Source organism: Pteropus vampyrus, unplaced genomic scaffold (genome assembly GCF_000151845.1).
Source record: "Pteropus vampyrus isolate Shadow unplaced genomic scaffold, Pvam_2.0 Scaffold6, whole genome shotgun sequence".
Taxonomy (NCBI): Eukaryota; Metazoa; Chordata; class Mammalia; order Chiroptera; family Pteropodidae; genus Pteropus; species Pteropus vampyrus.
In genome coordinates, this window is record NW_011888787.1 from 4,680,415 (window position 1) to 4,697,639 (window position 17,225).

The 17,225-nt window shown below is 32.5% G+C and overlaps 1 protein-coding gene across 2 annotated transcripts in view; it reads right to left on the minus strand.

Annotated features, from left to right (window-relative positions):
- Positions 1-14,538, minus strand: part of SYCP1 (synaptonemal complex protein 1) — a 70,735-nt gene extending 56,197 nt beyond the window's left edge. For both annotated transcript variants that reach the window (XM_011366633.1, XM_011366625.1), the window contains exons 1-11: positions 14,408-14,538; positions 13,339-13,423; positions 13,098-13,141; positions 12,873-12,929; positions 11,593-11,757; positions 10,765-10,832; positions 9,920-9,993; positions 5,727-5,785; positions 4,533-4,602; positions 3,874-3,947; positions 662-770 (exon numbers count right to left, since the gene is read on the minus strand). In XM_011366633.1, coding sequence (XP_011364935.1) covers positions 662-770; positions 3,874-3,947; positions 4,533-4,602; positions 5,727-5,785; positions 9,920-9,993; positions 10,765-10,832; positions 11,593-11,757; positions 12,873-12,929; positions 13,098-13,141; positions 13,339-13,423; positions 14,408-14,515 — 913 coding nt within the window. In that variant the 5' untranslated portion in view covers positions 14,516-14,538. The remainder of the gene's footprint in view (positions 1-661; positions 771-3,873; positions 3,948-4,532; positions 4,603-5,726; positions 5,786-9,919; positions 9,994-10,764; positions 10,833-11,592; positions 11,758-12,872; positions 12,930-13,097; positions 13,142-13,338; positions 13,424-14,407) is intronic.
- Between the last annotated feature and the right edge of the window lie 2,687 nt (positions 14,539-17,225).

Below are 17,225 nucleotides of genomic sequence, written 5' to 3' on the forward strand. Positions count from 1 at the left end.
CTGAAAGGTACAGTGTTTCACAAAGTCCTTTATGCCTTCCAAGTGCCCTGAACAAGTTTGAAAAAATTCAAAAAGATAGTCTAAACGTAATATGACATTCAAGATCCTTCATAATTTGAACCAAACATTCTTTTCCAGTCCCATCTACCTGAGTTTAAGATATAGACACACCAATCAGTGTTTTAAATATACCCTAATTCTCATACTTCATGACTTGTGCAAGCCATTTCTTCTTCGTACACTCACTCTTCCAATTAACTATCTAGTGAACCTTTAATCATCTAAGGTCTAGTTTGACAATCTTTCCCTAATGCCTTTCCAAATGTCTTGCTCCAGGAATAGTTAATAATCAATATGTACCAGGCAATATTCTTGGAATGTATCAGTCAACGACAACAAAAAAGAAATAAATCCCTGTTTTCATAGAGCACTTTGTTGAAACTGAAGACAAGGTGAGAGTATGAAAAGGAAAAAGAAGAACATATGTACTTTGAAAAAGCTCCCTAAGTGACTTCATTATGCACCCTTGAACTGGTTAACCCCAGGTTTGGAATTGCAGTACTAGAAAACATTAGAACAAAATTGTAATGAAAGACAAAAATTAAAACATAACAAGAGAAACACATATGACACTGTTATATTTTATTACATAAATTCTTACTTGTTTTTTCCTCTAACTGATTAATTTTATCTCTATATTCCTCTAGCAGAACTGTTATATCTCTCATTTTCTTTTCTTTCTCGGTGCTTTGGATCAACAGCAGTGATACCTAAAATGAAATAGTTAAAGAACACATTATAGTCATAAATAATTAAATATGAAACCTTAGCATTTATCATCACCTACAATTATTTTATGTACCTGTTTATATGCTTTTCAGCTGACTATGCCTAGCATTTAGTACATGCTTGCACAATAAACTTTTATTGAATGACTGAATGAATAAACTACAGTGGGTCCTCAAAAACATCATTTTGTTCAATGTTGTTTCATTATAACTTTGATGAGATGCCGTAGAAACTTAACTTTTGTTTATATCAATTAGCCTGTGGTAAAACTGGTTTCATTATATATTGTTTCACTGAAGTTCCAAGAATCTATCAATGGCATTAAGTAAGGACTTATTGTAATGTGATAGATCCAATATTATAGCACGCATTTTAACTTATGACTGAGATTATATAATGAAATCTACTTGGTTCATTTATTCCATAAATATTGAGCACCTACACCATTCCAGAAACCATAAGCATTGAGTATACAGAGAGGAGGGAATTCGCCTTCAAGAAACTCATAGCCTAAACCAGGAGACAAACAACTCTACTTTAATATTATTAGTAACAGGACAAAAATGTTACAGGAATCAGGAATGAAACACCTATATTGCTCTTGGAGAATGTAATCAAAAGTTAATCCTCAGGGGACTGAATCCAGTCTTAATAGACAAGTAAAAATTAATCAGGCAAACACAGGGAAATAAACATTCTAGACTTGTACAAGAACACAAAACATCAAGAGATCGTGCTTCATTAAGAAAACTGAAAATACTCTGACAGCTAAAATACAGTGTGCATGTGAAGAAAAAGTGAACGATAAACATAAAGATAAGCTGAAGACGCAGATTCAAGATGGCAGAAAGACCTCTCTGCCCTATTTTCATTTCCAAATCACCCAAAAAATAACCAGGAAAACAATAAAGACAGACTTCATCTTCCATGAAACCATGAGACTTCTATAATCCAAACCACAATATGTAAAGAAGGAAAGCAGTTGAAAGGAATAGAAAATGATTTAGGAATGGAAAAGGTCAAAGCTAAGAGCCTGCACAAGGAAGATACTAATGAAAAGATAAATCCACCCCAAAGAACCCCAGAATGTTCCAAGAATTAGAGGCAACAGACATTGTGGAAGGTAGTATGAAACAGGACACTAAGTATAAGGAGACTATTTGAAAGTCTGTAAAAAGTGTAGAAGACCTCCCTAGGTTCACTTAACCCTCCTTTCCTGCCTCTACTCCCTGTCAGCCAATGTAATCAGAAAACTAACACTACTCTATCTTTGCAAGAGACACAGGCAGAGTAAAATTGAAGAACAGAATCTCTAAACCTGAATATCCCAGGCACAGAGAGGGATGGGATGAAAGATATAACTGCAAAGTCAAAACATGGAATGATGAGACTCAGTCTGTCTTCCTACCCTGCCAATCTAGCTCCAAAATGCCATCAGCCAAGTTTATATCCCCAGGCAAAATCTGGAGAACTCCAGAAAGAAAAATCTTAAAAATAACATAGGAGTCCCTAGCAAAAACACTAGCTGGCCATACTATCATTTTACAGGGAAATCCAACAATCTGTAAGCTCTGCCCATGTACCCAGAACTCCAGCCAGCTTTTTAGCACTGCATTCTATTGTTGTGTTCTTTACAATAACCACACTTTTAACTTTTAAAAAGAGCTCCTTTCAGAAATCTGGTTTAAAATTTCTGTTAAAATACAGAATATTGTTAACTTTCAAATTAGAATAACACACAAATTGTAATTCTATCATTTAACCAGAACTTAAAGAAAACTTTAAGTATTTTCTCTGTACTTTCAATTAACTTTTGTTACTATTGTTTGGATACCCTTGTTAGTTGTTGTTACAAGGTATCTTGTGGCAAATCAGAGAAGAAAAACTGAAAAAACGGAGAAACAAAAAGCAGATTTCCTTCTATATATTGCTTTCCATTTGAGAAGCAGAAGGCTTGAAACTGATAAAGGTGGCATAGTGATAATCTGAAACCAACACTCTAACACTCTCGTGAACGTCAAAGAACACAGACTCACCATTTTCAAGTCTTACACTATGTGACATTAGTAGAAAGCAGCAAAAAAATGTTTTAATTTTTTTAATTTTTGAAATTAATTTATTTTAATTAGTTTCGAGTATACAGTACATTGGTTAGACATTTATATAGTTCATAATACGATCCCCCCAATTGGTGTCAGGAATAGTATATTTCAAAAAAAACTACAAAATGTGGGTTGAATGGTCAATGATCATCATCTTTACATTTTATGAGGTTTTTGCATAAAGAAAAGTTCTCACAAAATAATATATTTTTGCAGCAATGTACTATTACCCACTAACATAACTATTATAGAAGATTCATTGAGTTTTTTAAAAAGGGCTAGCATTTAAAGATATATGCACCCTGATGTTCACTGCAGCATTATTCATGGTGGCCAAGACATGGAAACAACTGAAATGTCCTTCAATATTTGACAGGATAAAGAAGATGTGGTACATATACACAATAAAATATTATTCAGCCATAAGAAAAGATGAAACACTGCTATTTTCGACAATGTGGAAAGATCCTGAGATTACCATACTAAGCAAAATAAGTCAGACAGAAAAAGTTAAGAACCATATGATTTCACTCATATGTGGGATATAAAACTGAAAGCAACAAACAAACATGGCAAACAGAGACTCATGGACACACACAACAGTTTAGTGGTTACCAGAGGGAAAGTGGGGAGAGGGTGGTAGATAAGGGTACAGGAAGTGACAGAAGGAAACTTAACTTTGGGTGGTGAACACACAATGCAATATACATATGACATATTATTGAACTGTACACTTGAAACCTATATAATTTTATTATATTCACTTCAATAAATTTAATTTAAAAAAATAAAAATAAAAAGGGACATTCGTTGTGTGTGCATATTCTGCTAGGCAAAAGGCTAAATATTTAGATATGTATAATATTAAAATTCTCTAATAGAAATTTATCATGTAGTCAGTAAATACAAATTTCTTTTGAAATTTTAAGTATTTTAGGAATTAGCATATTTAAAGTATACAGAATTGATTTTAAAAACACACCTGCTCTTCCTTGTCATTTACTTCCTTCTTGTGTATTTCTTCAAGGTGTTGAAGTTTTTCATAATCTTCCTTTACTTTAAAAATAAAACAAATATACTTTAATATCTTAATATAATTGTATAGCAAGTAAAATTTAAAGTTTCTAGTATTTCATTTCACTTTCTTATTTATCTCGATATTAAACCCCCAAGGTTTCTAACTAAAACAGCTGTTTTCTTGCTAACTAGTAAAATGGTAAACTTAAATAATATCAAAGTTACAATAAGAAAATTCTATCATTTTTATAATAGTGTATATATAAAAATGTATTCTTTATAACACACTAATATGAAATAACAGATTTTAAACACATATAGTTACTTTTACATGTCACTTTACTAAGAAATGTAAAAATAAGACCAAATTACACTTCTAAAAAATTAAATACAAACCATAAAAGTTTGATTTCAGGGAAAATACAGCTTTGCAGCCAAAAATGTGTTTTTAACATATATCAATTCCCTGTCATTTTCTACAAGATTCTTGAGGGGCTTATAAAACCATATACAACAAAAAATTTAAAATAGTTGAGGCAACAAGCTGAAGGTATAAAAACATTAACAATCTAATAAAAATATAAACAGCAGAAGAATAATATAAAAATTAAATAGGACCCCTACTTTTAAAATTCATTTCCAGTCTGGAATTCTCTGCTTGCACGTGAAGTTCCTCAAAAGCTATTATCATTTTCTGAAATATAAACTTTAACTTTTAAGAATCATACTTAGACTTTTTCAATAGCATTCTTCAAACTATGAAAAATTAACAAATTTGTATCACATGGTCATTAGATTTAAAACTACACAACTTTGAATAATGAAAACTCTATACTTTTAATAACTAAATAACTTTCTAAAAACTTATTAAAAGTGCCTATTATGTTAGCCCCCATATGCTTAAAGGTACTAGAAAACATGTTATATAGTACCTAATAGCAGCAAAACAATTGTCAATATTCTATTCATTTACTTAATAGCCTGTATCAAAATCTGTAATTTTATCTTTATTTTACTTACTTATTTTACATCTGTCTTCCCCTCTAAAGTATAACCTCTGTGACGTCTCTTCCACAGGAGTCCAAATTACACATCCATCATCTAGCAGCATGAGTTCATTTAACATTCAACAAGTCTTGATTTGCAAAATTTGACGAATTCATTTATTCAATTAATAAGTTTGCTCAGTGTCTGTTATATGCTAGGCACTGTTTTAGGCACTTGGGATCTAAGACAAAGTCTTTATCGTACTAGAAATAACTTACATTCCAGTGTAAGAAAGAATACCCACACACACACATATCAAATTAATTGTCATATAGGTTTAAGTGCTCTTCAGAAAAGTTAAACAAGGTGAGGAGATAAAGAATAACTGAATAGAAAAAAAAATTTAGATAAAGTAGTAAAGGGATAATAAAAAAAAAAAAAGAATGAAGCTTATGAGTTTGCCTAGGATCTTGGACACAAAAGGTCTACACAGAGGAAAAAAGTTCAAAGAACCAAGATCAGAAACAGCTTAGCAAGTTTGAGAAACATAGAAAAGAAAAGAATAACTATAGCAGAGAAGCAAAGTGGACACAGTTAATAATCTTTGATAAATTAAGTTAAATGATGTCATTAACATGTAAATTCAAAAGCTACTAAATAACAAAACGTTAACATTTGGTATAGAACCTTGAGAATTTTATTGGTGATATAATCACATCAACAAATAATAATCCTTTTAGTAGGAACAGTTTTCCATGCCTTTGTAACTATCATTCTACTTTGCTTAGAAATGTTTCTGTTTAAAATATTCAAATTTTTGCTACCACTTACCTCAATGCTATTATTTAGATCCACATAAACTTGTCTAGTTTCTTCCCGTTCATATTCATCTATTATTAATATAAAATTTCAAAATTAAATTTTAAAACAGTTATGATGCCAAAAAGATAATACCTAAGATGTCTCAGGAAAATATAAAAATGTTTAAAATTCTGTGTTAGGGAAGGCCATTGGTATGTCTTTTGAGTCTTTTAAAGTAGTATCAAAAGCAGTTCTGTAGTAAGGCATGGTTGTACTTCATATCAACCTCAAAAGCTTGTTGATGTTAAATTATCTCTAATTTACTTTCACAACATTACTATTCATGAATTTATTCATACCTCGTATAATACATTTATAGTTTTAGCCTTCTCAATGAGTAGGAAGGGATATAAGAACTATTCTATAAAGTATTTTTTCCTTTGTATATTTAAGATTCATGAGACACACTTTAAAGATAAAGCTTGCTCTTGTCTCTTGCTCTATTTCTGAGGAGGCAGAAAGGATGCTAAACGTCAACACAGGAAGAGCAAGGTTAAGAACAGGCAAGGGCCCAGAGAGAAATCCTCTATGAATCCGCTTTGATCTTTTTTTTATTTTTAGGTTTTTTACATGAGCGATGATTCCCTCCAGCTATACTCAAATCTTCAGTAAAGTAAGTAAAACTTAGTGTTGGCAGGTAGTATTGTGGGGAATTAAAGAACAAGACAGTAAAAGCAAATGTGTCTGTCCCTTCATCATTCCCCCAAATGAGGCCAGCATCACAGAAACATTGAATTGGAGGACATTAGTCCCAAACTCTCAATTACAGGCTGCAAAACAAGAGAACAGCAGCTACTGTAGACTCGAATGTCAATGAGGAGCAAAACAACCAAAATCAGGGTACATGAATTGACTTCAGAAGAATATAAATATCCTAAACCCCCTGAAAATACTGGAGAGAGTTCTGGACTTATGATAGCACATGAGCGGGAGCTGAACCATTTTAATTTAAATATTAAAAGGCTGAAAATTTTGAGGAAATGGAGACAGAACACATCAACGTTTCAACAGAAAGATAATTCATATTTTTTACTCCATCTATTTACTGTTTCATTTTCACTACCTAACACGATTAGCAACAAACTTCTATTCCTCAGAAACTGTGTGTACTAAAGAACTGCATTCTATCTCCTACACCTCCAGTCTTCTCACTACCAGTACTTCCAAGATACCCTCCAGCTATTCTTCTAACAGGCAAGTACTGGAAATCAAATAAGACTACAAAATAGAAAACAAAACTGGCTTAGCTATAGCTTACAGTTATCAGGAGCTAGCTGCTACGAGTGGCACAGAGAAGAATCTGATAGCAGAGTGATCTAAAAATATAAGCCTACTTTTTTGGATTTTCCTCTTGATATTTATCCATTCATTGAAATATCTATCTTTCTATTTCCTTCCCCACTCATCTCACTCCCACTCCTCTCCCTCTCTCTTTCTCTCTTTCTCTCTCTCTCTCTCTCTCTCTCTCTCTCTCACACACACACACACACAAACACAAGCACACACACACACACTTACTTTGCCCCAACTGAGACAACTAGATCTTGCAGTATTCATTGCCTCGAAGAAGAGATGGTTCAACCAAAAGCAAAGAAAAAGTTTCAAAAGACCAGTGTTGTGGTCAGGAAAAGGATTCAGGATATAAACAACCAATAGATTTTTAATATATGGGTCAAAATAAAGCTTCCTATCTTCTAGGCCTAAGAAATACTAGTGTGTAGAGAAGAGGCCTTTACAAGGAGAAGTTGAGAGAGCTTATCAGATTCTGGCAATACTTAAGAAATCACCAGGATAAGCTTCACGGTTGGGGACCACAAAATCTTCAGATAGTTTTGGAAAACCAAGAGTAGAGTAGGTCTCTGCTGCTTTTTTTTTTTTTTTCCCCCTTCAATAGGGCTCAAGGAAGATGACAAAACCTGAGGATAAATGGCTGTGAAATATATCTAGACAGCTAGGGCTTTAGACAGCTGGGGCCTTAAACAGCTTCAGTTTCCCTTGTCCCAACAGTCTGTGTAACTGAGCATGGTGGGATAAAGCACAAAGAACCAGCGGACCTGAATGGGCCCTGAGGACAAAAATGAGGAACAACTCAGCAGCAATTCATGTGGACCAATAACTGAATACCAATCGAAATAATGAAAGTCTCAGTGAATAGATGACTGAAAAACAAATGTCCCTCTCCACCATATGGTACTATATAGGCACCCTAAGTTTAGATACAACCTCAGGAAAAGGGGGAAAATTCTCAAATTTACTGAAATTAAGTTTTTCATGCCGGCAGAATCAAAGCTTTAAGATTTACAAAAATTAAGATTTTTTTAACATTTTAAGATATAAAAATTTTGTGCATGATTGAGTTTAGTGACTGAAATTACTCAAAATCATATAGTCTACAAAATTTATCGGAGTACCAGAAAACCAGGCAGAGGGGGCAGAAAGAAGATGCAGCTATGATAAGCAAAGCTATGCAAGGTGAAAACTTTAGAAACTGCCATACAATTGTAAATATGACAAGAGGATTCAACCGCCTAAATCAGGGGAGATAAATTAGGACCAAAGTCAGTTTATCATCTAGTTTTTTTATTTAGTCTGGCTAGTTCTGGCCTTTTTCAACTATGTATATGAGGAGAATACCTATATGAGGCCTATGAAAAAATACTCTCAAAGGAAACAATACTCTCAATGGAAGATGTTCAAAGGAACAGCCTATCTCTGAAAACGAACTCTAGAGAATCCAGGTAGAAATTTCAGAAAACTACTCGGTATTCTCAACAGAACCAAGAAAACATGATGTCAATGAAAAAGGAAGATACAATCATAAAGAAAGAATGGGCCACACATACAATAAGGAAGTATTAAGTTTTTAAGAAAAAAAATTATCTACATGTCTCATTAAGATATACTCTTTAGTTATTCTAAGAAATCACCTAAAAATGTTTAAAAGATTCTTTAAACCACCATTTGATCTCTGACCTAGAGAACTCTAAACAGAGAAAAGGACTAGCAGCCTTATCTCTGTAGCCCAGGTTACTTTGGTCAAGGCAGTCGATATACTATTCCTCTACCTCTACCTGTATACTTTTTACCACTTATATATCTAGGCAGAAAAGCTAATCCTGAAAGTTGAATAAACAGGATATAGTGGAGGAGCTGGTAGTGGTGCTATACATTCTGGAAGGCATGGTTCTAAAAGCAAAGTACTATATGCAGGAACTAAGAATAAAAAACCTAGCTATACTGCATCCTGGAAATTATAATAATAATAGTTAACATTTATTAAGCACTGTGAACTATTCTTAGCATTTTAGATCTATTAACTAATTTTCAAAACAACACTAAGAGGCACTTTATTAATAAACAGAAGATCGGAAAGATTACATAATTTATTCAAATTATTCAAGGTCAAGCAGATAGCAACTGAAAATTTGAATTTAAGCACAGACTAATTCCTAAGTTCAAACTCCTAAGCAGTAAGATGTGTGATATCAATTTAACTTTTTAGCTAAGAAAAATAGGCACTCTTCTGAAAAAGCAAGTAAACAGTATCTCCAAATAGATTCTTGGCAAAAACAAAGTAGAGCTAATATCAAATTAATGACAATGATAAAAAATATTATTTTTGAAAATCAACTTTTTGTTTTTCATCAAAATGAAAAGAATTCCTACAATTAAAATTAAAATATGCATAAAATAAAATGTGCACTTTCATGTATATATCACAATTTTAGAATATTTTAAAAGAATGTTTAAGAGAAATTTGAGAATTTTATTTAGATTGGAAATAAATATTGCATGACTATTCTTAAGTACTATGCCTTCAGCACAGCCCTCCACCAATATTTTATATTTGAACATGGCTATATATCATATACTTGATTCAATTTCCTGGTTGTTTCAGACAAAAGATCACACTTTAACTGAAATGAAAACTAAACACAAATGCCAAGTACATATCTTTTGAAATACATTATCCTTCAAAAAGCTTTGAACTTTCAAAGCTCAAAAAACTGAGAATCTAGTTAGTAAATATGTAAATGGAATGAGGCACATATAACTTGTTCGAATCAAAACTGGTTCCAAAAAGTAAAAAGACAATTTCTTCCCCTCCATTAAAATAATAATAATAAATTGATAAAATCACATAGAACAAGAAAGATATTTACATTTCTTTGTCTTTTCTGCAGATCTGGCACAGGTTTCTTTGAGTAAACTACATAAATTCCTTGTAGCATTATTCCTGAAAAAAAAGGAAAGAGTCCGCCTAAGTGTAATCTAATTGCAAAGCAAAATCACACATAAAAGTTATAAAATATTACTGTTATAATTTTTTTAAAAATTGTTAAACATTATACTTTGTATATATTATATACTGTTCATCAATGACTAAGTGAAGAAACAAATTTGGCACTCTATGTAGACCCATACGTTACAGTCTAACCAATATTTACTTGGCAGATGAATTAAACAATTATATTTTTCTATTAAATTCTGCATGATATAATCTGAATGAGGTGATAAATGTATAAAATAAGGTTTAGCTATTGCCTAGAATAAAGAAAAGGAAAAGTCAAAGACGATTCTTAAGTTTTAAGCCAAAGTAAATGGAAGAATCAGCGGGCCATTGGCCAAAACAGGAATTTGAGAGTGAAAAGTAGCTTGGAACCAAGCTGAGTTTGAATCCTATTTTGTAAGTACTGCACCTAAAAAACAATATACAAACAGAAAGGTATACAAAATATATGGGCAGTTGTAGATATAGGATTATCAGGTACCTTTTCACACCAAGTAGTGATTTCTCCTGCCTACCATTTTTGAAATTGAGAAGTTATTAGTAGTCAGTGACCAGTTTGCCATATCCAAGAATGTAACAAAAATGTCTTCATTTTTCCACAGTACCCAGACAGAAGTCTACATATAAGTTAGTATTCTATTACAGAAAGTGCTCAATAAATTTTTGGAAATTATTTTAATAAATCAAGAAAGAGCAATTCATTAAATCATTACTTACTCTTTAATTAAATCTTTATTTTCTTGAATTCTTTCTTCTAATTTCAAACTTACTCTTTCATTTTCAAACTAATTTACAAAACAGAAGAACAGTTCATCACATTTTGCTTAGCAAAATAAACATGAGTATAATCATTAAATAATATTTCTTTACTAATGTGCTACAATAGTCTATAAGAATTCTTTGAACACCAAAAAGAACTTTTTTGTCACAAGTTATGGATTTCCCATAAGAATATGGGTCTCACTTTCAACAATATAAATCAAGTTTGCTAAATCTACGAAAAAATTCTGACAATATTTTTATGCAATATTATCTTCCCTAAACATTTATATATTTATTTGTTTATTTATTTATTTATGACATTGGTTAATGAAATCCAATGATGTTTTATCCTTGTCCTAACCCAATCTTGCATTTTCTGAAAATTTTTCTATCACTATGCCATAAAATTGAAACTAAACAGTTTCAAATTTAAAGTTTTATCCATAAATGTCATATTCCAATATAAAAGACATTTATATCAACAAAACGTCATCAGCAATAGAAATTAATAAAAATAAAACTCAATAAATTAGCATCATTAAATCAATCTTTATCTAAAGTAATTTATTATTTCTCTAATCATTTTCATTGTTTTGTGCAACTTATTCTCTGTATTTATCCTAAAGTTGAAATGCAATATCAATGAAACTTCAAAAAAGCACTGTGCTTAATTAAAACCCGTATCACAGAAACAACATAAATACAACTTACCCTGAATAGTCTATTTTAAATACTATTATAAGATTTACTATATCACATTTTCAATTCCAAATACCCTTATACCTGTAGCTCCTGAATGGCTTTCCGTTGTGCTTCTATTATCTTTCTATTTTCTTGCAACTTATTTTCTTTCTGCTTCAGTTCAGATTCTACATCCACTTTCCACTTCTTGATCTTTTCAGCCTCCTTGTACAGTTTTGAATACAGTTTGCTCATTGGCTCTGAATTCTATTAAAATAGGTTTTCAAAGATCATTAATTGTTCGAAATTTTAGTATAACCGAACTATATCTGCTTATTGAAAATATCTATGAGTAATAGTATCTTAAGACTTGAGACCAAATCTCTCCTCAATTTATGCCCTAACAGCAAACTGAAAGCTACATTAACTTTTTTAAACTATTAAGGCAGTACTAGTTACTTCACTAAAGTTACTGGTCATTTGACTAAGTTATACCTTGCGAATAAAATCATTTCAAAATATTTTAGTCAGTGAGAGACTCTGGCTGGTCAAAAGCTAAAATAAATCACTCTATAAGAAATTTATAAATTTTAACAATGGTCTTAAAACATTTTGGTTATATATGCGATTTAAGGATTAACTGAAGTACATGAAGTTTAAAATATAATGACAAGAAAAATAATAGTAAATACAAAATCTAACTTTCATTTACTTGAGGTTTTATTTGGATTTTATTTGAATTTCCTGCATTATCCATTTCCACATTAAAAGGTAAATGCCAGTTTATGTTTTTTAAATCACACTGATTTCTGCTTCCTGATAGCTTTTTATCAAAATATATAAATAAATTCCATACTTTTAAATTCTATGATACTATAACCACAGTAACAAATATGTAGCACTTTATCAGGCCATGGAATTTCTCTTCATTTTAAAGACATTTATGTGCTATTAGTAAGAACATTTTTCATAATTAAAATCAAAAGTATAGCATGCCCTACAAATTCCTTAGACAGTAAACCAGCCAGTAAATAATTGTACCTATTATTAAAAAGATTGTTTATAAAGTATTGGCTTGATTCTCAGTCTTTTCACATATTGTATCCATCTTACTACTTCTATACTTGATTTCTATGGTTTGAAATTAAATTGCCCCTAAAGAATGGATGCTTTTATAACCCAGGAGAAAACAGAAGCCTAGTGTTTCAGCAATTTTAAAAGAAAAACAAAAGGATAAAAGGTTTTAACAGATATATTTTAAAATATTAACCAAATGTTAATCTTTCTGAAGTTCAAAAAATATATATACATAATAAATAAAAAATAATAAAAAATGATACTCTAAATAAACGGAATTTCATATAAACAGGAAATTTTCTGACCTCAAAATCAGATTCTTTTAGTCCTTCCTGGGAGTGACAACTGTCAGAACTATCAACCTAAAAAATGAATAAATTATTTCCTGTAAGAAAATATTTCTAATGAGAGTTTCCAAACAGTAAAAAATAAATACTGAAAACGAGTAATCCAACAACTAAAGAATTTCTTTTTAAAGCAAGCAATTCAATACCTGAACAGATTATATCTATAAACTATATTTAACTGACCTGTTCAAGCATGGGCAAAATGTTAACTTTTTGTAAAGCAGGATCTGCAAGAGTAAAAGACAAGTGGTATTAAAATGCCAACATCTTATTTATTATATTATTACATCTAGCTTTAACATCAGAGCTACCAATATAATACTTATATTTTCAATATCTATCAATGTGTATTTTCAATATCTAGCAATGTGTATTTTAAAAATGCTTCCACGTAAGGTAAGATATTGCTTTTACAGTCTCCTACCTGAATCAATGTTTTTCTCATCTTTGGAGAGATTAGTCATTGCAAATGGAAAACTAAAATCATCTTCAATACATTGGCTGAAACTCTAGAAACACAAAGAAATTCTTAAACATACTGTCCCATAACACCCTGATAACATGCAGTAAAATATGTAATTACATATGTAATATAGATCTGCTTAAAGAAGTGACTATAACTGTAAATCTTTTACTGTCTATATAGTGTTTAAAATATCAAATGCTTTTTCCATGTAAACAAAGCAAAAAAAATTTATTAGGTGTTTTCACATATAAGATGAAGCTAAACTATACATAATGCAGTACATGCTTTGTAAGTATTCAAGAATAACATTAATAATTTTAATTAGTAGCACAGAGTAATAGTTTTCTTCAATTTCATATGATCGTTCCCATAATAGAATTAAAAATAATCTTTACTGAATAACATTTTAACGTCATAGTCTTGGCTGGAGAGACATAAGAATTTTTCAACAGCATACAAAATTTCAATATTTATTGCTTCATTCTATCTCCAATATAAACTTGAATCTGAAAAACTTTTTTAATTTAGTAGAAAAGGCTGTTTTCCCTGAGAAACTTGGTATAATTCCTTCTTTCCGGTAAAAACTCTTATAAGTGAATTTCCCTTTTTATCCTGTCGACTAGGAAGCTCAGAGACAAATTTTAAGCTGTCACACGTTAATTTTTACCAGAATGTTAACATATTAGTCCCAATTTTCTTAATTTTCCTTGATCCTAATATTTTAATTTATATTTTAGAATTTCATTGTATATGTCTTATACGTTGCCACAAATCACTTGAGGAAGAATTAAAACAACCATTACATATGCAGAGTTCTAAAGCCACAATGATGATTTCTTTAAATGAATGATGCCCACATACATAAAGTATGCTCATTATTCATTTGAAGCAACGCTAATCAAAATTCTTGGGTAAATCAGACCATACTTACTGAAAAGAAATATTTATAAAACATCGCGAGTAAAAAAGGACCCTTTGCCTCATTTACGTAAAGAATAGTCAAATCAAGATTCATACACAAATTCACCTTGTTGAAATTAGAATCTCCTCCCAAGGTCTGAGGTTTCACTGCAGACACTTGGCTGCTACTTAATCTTGGTGGCATGTACAATGATAAGGGCTTCTGCATGTCCATTTTCTCTTCCAGTTCTGATGGCCTATTGACCCAAAGGGGCAAAAAAAAGTGTTTTACATTGTTTCATCAATACACTATTTTTCTTAATTTAAAAGGTGATGTTTGTATACCCAGTGGCCTAAAGGAATGTATGGAACCATTGCTTGTTGCTGAGGTGGTCCAACCAGAAACACCCCTATTTATCTATTTGTTCCCACCCTCCCCCCACCACCAATGGCCACGCTGGCGACACAGATCTCTCAGAAACGCGAACAAGGCATCACTGCGACCTCCTGAAAAGAAAGCCTGTTCCCTCGTTCACCAGCCCGGTAAAACAGCATCGCCTCGAGGGAGGAGCTGTGTGGGGTTTTACGAGGACCACCGAGAAGGCACCGAGGATCGGCTGCCTGAGGAACGGTGACGCAGTATCAAAACATCACCGGGTTCGGGGTTCCGTCCTCACAAAGGAACTCGGTACACCCGCCCTCATCTATAAGGTCCTCGTGGACCGCCACCTGCTGTTTATAAGGCAGCAGAAAGAACCAACTAGAGCTTCGGCCTCCGAACCTCGGGAAAGGCGCGACACCGCTCCACCTCTGGAGCCAGTGCGGAGTAGCAGTGCGCGCGGCCGCCTAACGGCTAAATAACGGTCAATAACCGTCAGTTGAGCCCACGTGCCGAGCTCCCGAGACCCACATCTCGCGAGACTTCCCTTCCGGTTAGTAACAAGTCTTTCCTGGATTCCGTTACTCCTTAAAGTTGAGTTCTTTAAGCTTCTGCTGTTGTCAAAGAATGCAAGGAAGACCCTCAGGTGCTATGATAGGTTGGAGCTGAGTGTGAAAAACCCATTTCTGTCCTCCAAGAGTTCACAGTCTTAAGGAAACAGATGGGCGAACAGTTAGAGCCAGGCGTGTAGTCATTTAAAATGGGTAATTTTTAGAGAGTCATTAAGACGCAGGGAAAATGACGGTTATGGTAGCTTGAGGGCAGAATCGGCTTTATTTAGCGTGTGTTGCGCTTCTGTTACTGCTTCAGTTGAGAACAGAAGGGTGAATAGAGAGTTGGCCAGAGAGTGAATGGGGGAAAAGAGTATTCCCGGCAGAGGAAAGGTAGGCAAAGGCGCTGGAATTGTGAGAGTCGTACAAGAGTGAGTGGGTCCGAGAAGTGTGGTGTAGGTTGTGAGGACGAAGTGAAAAAATGACAAGAGATGAGTACTGGAGAGTTAAGAGAGAAGATATGAAGGCCTTACAAAGGCTTTTGGATTGTAACTCTTATGGATGTTGGAATCTTTAAGAGTTTAGAGCAGAATGGGAGGCACAATCAAGTTCGGGAAAAAAATCTGTAGTGTGAAAATGATTTAGGCTCATGAGACTGGAGCTGGGGAGACAGTTTTAATAGCCTGAGTAAAGTATAAGTACCTGAGCTATGACAGCGACCGTGGAGATAAAAAAGCGATATCAATTATAAAAGATATTTAGGAAATAAAATTAGTAGGATTTGACAGCTTTTTAATAGTAAGCAGCAAAAGAGAGAAAAGTCTAAAATGACTGCCTGGTTTCAGGCTCGGGAGACTAGACACCATAAATATTGTGCTAAGTACCTACATTTGAGAAGTGAGACAATGAGTTTAGTTTTGGACATACTGTTTTCTAACTTTCTCCATGTACTATAATATAATCGATGCTTTTCCAAAGGACTTCAGTAATATTTTTAAGTAACCCATTTTGTTTTGTATAAATTTAATCTTATCAGACATAGTAATTTCTGCTAAAATAACAAAATTTTTTAGCAGGAAAGGAACATTTCACATTTTAAGAAAACCGAGTCTAGATACCCTAAAAAAAATAAAATACTCCCTCCAAGAAATGATACCAAGAATATGCACAAGATACCCCCTGGAGGCAAAAATTGATACATTTAATTAAGATCTTTTCAAGCTGAGGATATAAATTCAATATGCTGCTTTTTGTTTTGTTTTACAACGGTGAAAAATTGGATTATGGTCTTTTTTTCTTTATCAAAAACCAAAATGCTACTCCTAATATTAAATGAACTTAATTCACAATATTTTATTTACTTTCAAAACAATAGTGCCACCATAGAATTTCTCACTTTCATGTATTTCACATGAAATTTATTTTTGATGTATAGTCATTCTGTTCTTACAAGAATGAAAATATTTGTGGCAAGATTTAAGAACTTCGTTAAAGACGCTAAGAAAAGATAAAATTGAGCAAAGCTTTGTTCCTCTTTAATTCATAAAATGCCATAACATGCAAAGCTTTGTTCCTCTTTAATTCATAAAATGCCATAACAGGAATATGTTTGTTCCTCTTTAATTCATAAAATACTGTAACAGGAATAGGTTTAAAATGTTAGTTTCTTATCCATCTGGCCTTTATTAATAAGATTCACAAACTGCCTTTATTCTAATTACATTGTTTTCACTAGATAGCTTTTTTCATGTGTATAGTAAATCTATACATATTTATTCAATTTTCTACTAAATGAAATGAGTTTCTTCGGGTAAGAACTCTCCTTAGCATTGTTCCCTTTGAAGGAACCACATGCAGTAACAATAACGGTTACTTCATTTGGGTTGAATCTTAAAAAGAATCCTAGATGTCCCTCTAGTGGTTATCTATAGTCCATAAAATTTGATGAGCCCTGTTGATGTATGTTTTATGGTGATATATTGGTAACACAGCAATGCCATTCATGTTTTTCAAAT